The sequence below is a fragment of the Seriola dumerili genome, unplaced genomic scaffold, assembly GCF_002260705.1.
Source record: "Seriola dumerili isolate Sdu_G_001 unplaced genomic scaffold, Sdu_1.0 BDQW01000149.1, whole genome shotgun sequence".
Classification (NCBI taxonomy): Eukaryota; Metazoa; Chordata; class Actinopteri; order Carangiformes; family Carangidae; genus Seriola; species Seriola dumerili.
This window is the reverse complement of record NW_019174404.1, coordinates 4779645-4787658: the sequence shown is the minus strand read 5'-3', so window position 1 is coordinate 4787658 and position 8014 is coordinate 4779645. Positions and strand designations below refer to the sequence as shown.

The 8014-nt window shown below is 38.6% G+C and overlaps 1 protein-coding gene across 1 annotated transcript; it reads left to right on the top strand.

Moving 5' to 3' along the window:
- Positions 1-653: 653 nt before the first annotated feature.
- On the top strand, positions 654-7721 carry mbip (MAP3K12 binding inhibitory protein 1). The gene is made up of 9 exons (XM_022750943.1): positions 654-778; positions 1859-1972; positions 2158-2367; positions 2952-3048; positions 3401-3466; positions 3831-3989; positions 4439-4536; positions 7240-7278; positions 7374-7721. The coding sequence occupies exons 1-9, from the start codon at positions 659-661 to the stop codon at positions 7479-7481; spliced, it is 1011 nt and encodes a 336-aa protein (XP_022606664.1). The 5' UTR covers positions 654-658; the 3' UTR covers positions 7482-7721.
- Positions 7722-8014: the final 293 nt, after the last annotated feature.

Below are 8014 nucleotides of genomic sequence, written 5' to 3'. Positions count from 1 at the left end.
GATGCTTTATTATGGATTAAACTAACCAACAGTACATAAGGCCTACAAGTAGAGCTGAAATGATTAGTTAATTGACAGAAAATTATTTTGCAACTTCTTTTTAATTGTGATGGGTACTTCTCACTATTTTCTGAATTTTTACAAAACAATCCAAACAATCAGTTAATTAATCAGGATATATAAAAATAAATATTTAGTTGCAGCCTTAGCCTACATAAAATAGCTAAAATGGCTGCGCCTCAACCAACTACAAAAGTAAAATGCTGCTTTAACCATTAATAATAATTTCAGTAATTTTTCAAGCAAAATTTTATTTTTTTTCTGCATTATGAGTACTTTTACTTTTAGTACATTTTCCTGAGTATACATAGGGTCTACATATTTTTTACTTAAGTAACATTTTAAATGCAATACTGATATTTTTAACAGACAATAGTTTTACAGTGTGGTGTTAGTACTTCTGTCTAAGGATCATATCTTCCACCATTATTCTATTCTACTACCCCCTTATCAAGGACTGTGTGCGTGCGCGAGCGCATGCGCGTGCATCTGCGCGTGTGTGCGTGCTCGCGCTCTCTCTCTACCTCATCTTCTACGCACACACCTCTGCCTCATTCTGACCAATCAGCGGGCAGTATTCTGTAAGCGTTGAGCAGCAATGGCGGAGACAATGAAGCCGAGTGGACATCACACTCTTCTTAATGAGTCCAGTGAGATGTCCAGCTACACGGACTGCATGTGTGTGTTACTGAAGCTGCTAGCAAACTTCGGAAAAGAGGTTGGTTGACGCTGTTTGAACCACGTTGCCCCGAGTGACGGTTCTTCTTTTAGTCCGTGTTGTTAGCTAGCTACATGCTAATGTTTTTAGCAACCGGGTGTGTTAGCAGAGCTGCTTAGCTGACTCCTCCGTTCATTCATTGTCATTCAACACATCGATGGAGTTTTGACAATTAAGTTTAAGTAGAAAAGTGACTGAGCTTGAGTTTATGCCAGCGTTAAACGATTCAATTTTATTTTTAAACGGCTCACAGGTATGCACATGGCTCAACTAGCAAGTCCGTAGCACGAGTTTAAGCAAACATATCTCCTTTTTTAAATTTGTTTTTATCGTCATTACCACTCCATAGCAGCTCTTATTGTTGCGACCTGTGGCTAATATTTGAACTATATTATTCATTTTCACATTGTAGCACGCTCTGCTTCGGTACATATGAGATCCTGCCCTTTGGCTTATAAAGCAAGAATAACTTACACATGTATTAAAAACATCCCCAGTATCAGCACCGTTCACATGCATTTCTGCAGTTTTATAATGTATAAACCTGCTGCACATTCATCTTGTACATGAACTACATTTACTGCATACATGCATAACTAAAACTACTGTGTATCTTTACTGATAGTAGCATTGTTGTAGTGGCATCGCATCACTGTTTTACAATTAGTGCTTCAAGTAAAGATTACATGAACTACATGATAAATATTATTTCTTATAAAATAGTGTTCAAAAATTTTCATCATACGTTCCCAGAGCCCTATTAAGATGTCTTCAAATTGCTCACAAACCAAAGATACTAAATTTATTATGACACAAGAAGAAAATACTTGCTGCTTGATACTGCATTCAAAGAGGCTCGCTCCAGCAAACCATGTCCACTTTTTCTTCAGAGGTGATTAAATGATTAATTCATTATCAAAATAGTTGCTAATTAATGTTTAGGTCATTAACTGATCAACTAAGTAACTCACAATTACCTGACAAATGTGTACATTATATTGAGACCAAGCTATTACATGTAAAAATTCCATCAGCTGTACAGTAATGTCACTTCCCTTTCTTTGTGTTTTTCAAATTAAGCTCAAATTAGATGTTGCTGCTTTGAGAATAGAAGTCAACACCGATGCTGTGAATCCTCCATCTTCAGCGGCTAATGTTTACAGCTGTTTGCAGGAGCATATCACTAAATTACAGGTAAAGTGGCAACACAGCTAATTATTTCCAGTTTATACTTTTTAATATTGGTTAAATGGCATGATTTTAAATATTTTTAATTTATTTAAGATGGCACGAGGTTAATGTTTTCATACCTTTTTTTCATTCTTAAAATATATTATTGTTGTTTGACACAACCCAACATGAGTTTTGTGTGTATTTAGACTGTTTCAGAAAGCTTAAAGACACTAGTGGATGCTGATAGTGAACGATTATCTACAAAGGACAACACATCAGATGATGCGGTCACCTCATCTTCCCTCATAGAGCAGATGGCTGCACTGTCTGAGCACCTTCCTCCAAGCTCAGAGGCTACAGAAGGCAAGACGGCGGCTGATGACGTCATGGTGCAGATAAGAGCCGGGAAATCAGAGGTTGGTCTCAGATCAGTCAGCAGATCTATCAGCTGTTCCGGCAGTGACATTTTTAGAGCCCTCTTTACTCTGTCAAGCAAATGAATAATCATAAGTAATTGCTCCCGAGGATGTGCACATGACGTGCCGCAGTGAAGCAAATGCTTGATGGAGACCCGATAAGCCGAGTTCGGCAGAGAATAAGGGGTCCTTTAGTGCTGTGGTCGGGTAGAACAGACCACATTGCTGGAGGGCTTTGAGAGAGGGCCAGGCCCTTGATGGATTATGAAGTGGATGCTCATTACTCTGAGATTGCATGTGGATGAATGACAAGAGGCCCCATTCTGTTGTGCATTTATTTTGGTAGCCAAGCAAACAGTATTCATATTCCATCATGTGATGATGGCAAGCAATTCAACTTATTCGGCTACCTGGATTAATTTCCTTCTACAATTCTCATCCCATGTAATGTAAATTGCTGCATGCTGTGTGCAGATTGTTAACATTAAGTAGGCAAAAAACCTTATTGCATTCTTTACACCTATCAATAGCTCATCACTCCGTTGTATCTTATTGCCTGTGTCATTTCTCCTTTGTAACCCTAGATTGAGCGAAGAATATCTGCATTTATGGAACGCAAGCAGATGGAGATCAATGAAAACAATGTGCGCGAGTTTTGCAACGTGATCGACTGCAATCAGGGTGAGAATGGGAGAGAGGTTGGGGGCAGGGTGGAGAGGGAGCCTGCACACAGATTGCCAATGTTTCGGAGAGAGCTGATTTCCACAGGCGAGAGGTCAGGCTGAACTGCTCCAAGAGTGGGGCTGAAGTAGGTAACACACTCGGCCTCAAAACACAACCAGCTTAGTCGAGAAAAACATCAGAAAGAGGGTCTTTTTTTAATTCAAAGCCTGTATGAGACACCAGTTATAGAAATCAGGACACACGGATGGTAATAGCATTTGAGTGGGATATATACATCATTCTTTCAAATCTTTTTTATATCCATTTTTGACATAACGTTCTAATTGCGGTTTCATTTTCTCCTCTTTAGAAAACAGCTGTGCCAGAACAGATGCAGTATTCACTCCTTATCCAGGTTTTAAAAGTCATGTGAAAGGTAAGAAAATAATAAATATTTGCCACAAATGTAAATGTGACATTTCTTAACAGCTTAATTTTGAGAACTGCAACCATCATTTTTGAAATTACACACTATTATTTAAAAAAAAATCACAGATGCATAATCCTTCAAATTCTTGAAGGAAAGAATTTCATTTGCTTAACATGAAATGTTGTTTATTTGTAATGTTTGTGTTTAATTAATACAACTAAATTCAAATGCATTACATGTATAATGACAAAAATCTGTTTCTGGGTCAACTTGCCGATAGAAATAATGAAAAAGAAGTGCTGAAGACATGTTGTCTGGTCAGTATTGGGTTACAGTTTGTGTTCATGTGTTATGTTCTTCGACTGGCTAGTTACGCGGGTGGTAAACACTTACGGGCCCCAAACTCGGGGTGGGGGAGGCCAAGGAGAGGGCGGGGAGCAGCAGAGGGGGCCAATGGCAAGACACTGTGGAAATGCAGCCATAGAAGAACGACTTCACAACATCGAGACTCACCTGAAGCTCCCAACAGGTCAGAGAAGCACAAAGACACAAAAGTTTGACTGTTTTAAAATCATTGTGTTTCATTTGGTCTGTAATGTTTAAATGTGCAACACTGGAAACAGGAGTTCATTTCCAGTTAAACAGAAATATTTGCCTTTTTCAGAAAAAGAAATTATATAAATTTACCATTACAAAATAGATGAAATGTAATTATGAAGGCATTACAAAGTATAACTTGGCCGGGATGGTTCATAAGATAAGAAGCCAGTATTTAAAAATAAGCCATTTGTTTAGTTTTTAACTTGATATAAACAATGTTACATGCCAGTTTGAACTAACCAATGATTTATTATGACCTTGCTTCTTTTTCTACACTCATTCACGTGCGTCAGTCACAGTCCTCACCCTATGTTTGTAGAATTTGTCATGTAAGATGATCAATATTCAGGCTGCTCAACAAGTGTTTTTATTCCTCAGCGGGCCCGGTCCCATTGAGTGTCTACCACAGACTGAAGAAGCTGGAGGACCGTATCCTGGAATTGGAAGGACTCTCACCCGAGTATTTTCAGTCCACAGTGAGTCCTCTGGCTTTGAAACAGACAAACAAAAAGCACTGAAGACTTTATTACTCAGCATAACCACACAGGTCATACAAGTTTGGAGAAGTAATGGTGTAATTTGGACATTTCGTAGATGGGTACATTGTATTCTTTAACCAACCCACAGGATATGTCTGAACAGGTTAAAGCTACAAGAGTCATTGATGTATTCCTCTCACTCCAGACATGTCCACTCTGGAACAATTCCACTTTTTACATCAGTTAATTATTCTGCTTTTTAGTTCAGAAACAAAATATAGTTATTATAGTGATTTCTGCTTTTTGAACCATTATTTTGACATTTTAGCGTTTCCTGTTGAGTTATGGGTATCGTAATTTTATTATAGATAGTCTTCAATGTAGCAGGTATCACAGAATCAACTGTACATCACATATTATTATCATGAGCAACATGTCATCATATGATGATATTTGGAGTTGCGAAACGCGTACTTAAAGCCCTGCTATTGCCAACCTCTCTCAGCTTGTTGAGGTGTAGACAACCATGTTCCTCCCCTGATACAAACGGACAACAGGTGCTACGTTTCACCTGACAAAGAGGAGTTTCACCAACAGAAACTCCTCCCTGAGCACGTTTAGGCACACCTCCCTGTTCACCCATTCATGTACTCAAACTAGCAGGTTCCCTCTTGCCTCACATGAGCCTGAAGCTTGCAGGCGTGTTTAACTTTTGGCACTTTAAGTACTCTGCTCCGATTGGGCGTTTATTTTCTTCCATTGCCAAAGTACTGGCGCACAAAGACAGCAAGTGATGTGTTTCAAAGCATTGTTTTTTAATATTCAAGTCCCAGTAGCTTGTTCAAGTTCTATCATAGAGAATTGGGGAAGCGCTGAACATGTCAGTCAGCTTCTCCTCCATTTTGTGTTGAAGTACTTTTACATAGTTGAGTTGGAATAGAAAACCACTGTGCTTCCTTTTTCTCAGTGGAATCAAAACTAGTTTAACTTTTCTTGAGCTGGCCAGGTGGCACCACTCAGCGACTTTTGAATCTTGAGTCAAGGGGGCAGTCGCTGGTTTCAGGTTTAATTCACAACAAACCGAAGTATGCAACATAAGGAAGTTTGACTATGCTGGATACATCACTGCTGGGATATGAACCTGCAAATATACAACAGAGAAATAGCACACTGTTCCTTCAGCCGTAATTTTAGGGTATCTTCGACAGTGAATGATGATGAGAAATGAAGTAATAATATCATGTGAAATGATAGATACAGGAAAAATATAAAAAACAAAAATGGAAAATCTGTAGCAGCTTTGTTTCACTGGGTTCTGCTACAGTTTATCTTTTGCTTTGCACAGATACTGCTTCATGTATTTTGGATCCTTGGGTTTGTTTAGTTCAGAAAGAACTAAACAGTCTGGTATCGGTAGGAAAGAGTATTTTAAGTTGGTCCATTTCACACGCTCTCCACCAGTTGATGCATTTAATGTGTATGAAGCCTAAATTGGCAGGTAGAATATCAGTGTGCTGTAGGAAAAATCATTTCAAAATGAAACGAGGAGTTTCCCCTGATATGTCCCGATACTTCAACACGTTTCCCTCCTTGAGTTACACTTAAGTTGATTTGAATCAAAAATGCAGCGCGTTTGGTTACATTTACTTTAACGTTTAGGTCACTGCAGACAGCTCACTCGAGAAAGGACGACTTTTCACTACGCCATGCTTTTTAGAGAAGTGCAGACTCAGAAGATGGCAGTAATTTATTGGACTTCATATTCAACCCGACAGGCTTGAGCAGAGTCACACAGACTCTAATTTCCCATCTTGAAGGAGTCTGTCCAGCGTGTGTTTAGTTATCTGAGTAAGTGTGCTTGAGATACTGCATGTCTCTTCACACTGGTATTTCTCAGCACAGCATGCTGCTTCTGTGAGTCTGCTGCTTTCCATCTGCTTTTGACTCACTGCATGTTTGTGTGAGCAGTGCAAAAGATGTTGAGTGTCTTTGAATAAAATGATGGGGTCTTTTATATTCGGAGTACCACTCTTTTTTTTTCTCCTCTTTTTTTCTTTTGCGATATGTGAAAATACTGTAGTTTGGTGTTTGCTGAAGAGCTGTACACAGTTGGCCAACGGTTTCAGGAACAACATTTTAACACTGAACAGCAAAGCAGGCTACTTGACAAATTATGCAGCAATTTACAACTAAACAATTCCACAAGGTTTTAGAGTTGAAGTTGTGATGTAAAAACATATTTCTTGGCGCAGTCTAAAACACGCGCCATCGAACCTCTGTTCAACTCTGACCGAGGACATTGTCGGATGTTACCCCCACTTATCTCTCTCCATATGTTTGGTGTTTCCAATTATTGTCAAAATACCTTTTTAAAATAACCTTAAGCTGAATTGAAAATTTGCTGCATTCCTGTCATAATTGTTAGCAAGTGTCTGCTGCTCTTTGCTTTTAAAAGTTCACTTCTTTGTATTTCAGTCTGTGGACGCAAGGAAATTCCAAGCCTAAGTTTTGGTTTTACAAATGTCTTTCCATTCAATTGTGTCCGTGTCTCTCAGTAAATTCTTTTTCAGTCCTTGAGGCGAAGTAAGAAAGGAAACAGACAAGTACCTCAGTATGTTTCTTAAAGCTCAGGCTGGTTCAGAAATTCTGCTAATTAAAAAAGTCTAATGTGTACTTGTGTGCTTCTTTTTTTTTTTGCAGAGTCACCTGCACAAGCGACCAAAGACATCCCCTGCTCAGGTTAGTAGCTTTTTTGTTTCCTTTCACTGCGCTTTGTGAGTGGAGGTTAACCTGTTTTGATCGTTTGATCACTACTTTCTTACTTTGTCCTTCAGGGCTGCAGTCTGACAGAGCTGGATGAGAAGATCAATGCAGTGAAAGCAGCGCTGCTCAAGAGGGTGAATGAATTTGGGCCTGGATATGGAACAGAGTGCCCGCTGTAGCAAACACAAACCGATGCTCCAAACACAATACATTAGTTAATGCATTCATCTTGTTTCCTCCATTTCTTTCTCTATTCATCAGCCACTCATTATGACCTTTCTGACCATCAGCGAGATTAAAAAGAGAAAAACTTTTCATATCAGCTTCATTTTGTGGCCATGATTGAATATCAGAATAATAAATCCTCTAAATAGTTTTGTAGTTAAGTGAAATGTAATTGCTCTGTGAATAAAGGTATTTTTTCCGCCATGAAAACTCAGACTTGTAATTTAATCGTGACTTTAATACTTTAACTGGTAAATGTAATGTGTAATCTGGCTGCAATCAGTCGTTCCTTTATTGGTAGAAACTAATAATTGCTAACAAATACAACTAATAATTTTCATTATTTATAATTGATCAATAATCAAATGCAAGTGAATAGTGGAAAGTTCCCAAAGCCCCTGGTGACATCTTCAAAGGTCTTGTTTAGTTCAACCAACAGTTCAAAACACAGATATGCTCAGTTTAATATCTTACCATAATTTCTTAC

Bases quoted from the DNA above. Each gene is read 5' to 3' on its own strand.
- mbip (XM_022750943.1), top strand. From the start codon at position 659: ATGGCGGAGACAATGAAGCCGAGTGGACATCACACTCTTCTTAATGAG. The intron at 2,368-2,951 runs GTTGGTCTCAGA...TTGTAACCCTAG, and splicing joins TAAGAGCCGGGAAATCAGAG to ATTGAGCGAAGAATATCTGC. The intron at 3,467-3,830 runs GTAAGAAAATAA...TCGACTGGCTAG, and splicing joins TTTTAAAAGTCATGTGAAAG to TTACGCGGGTGGTAAACACT.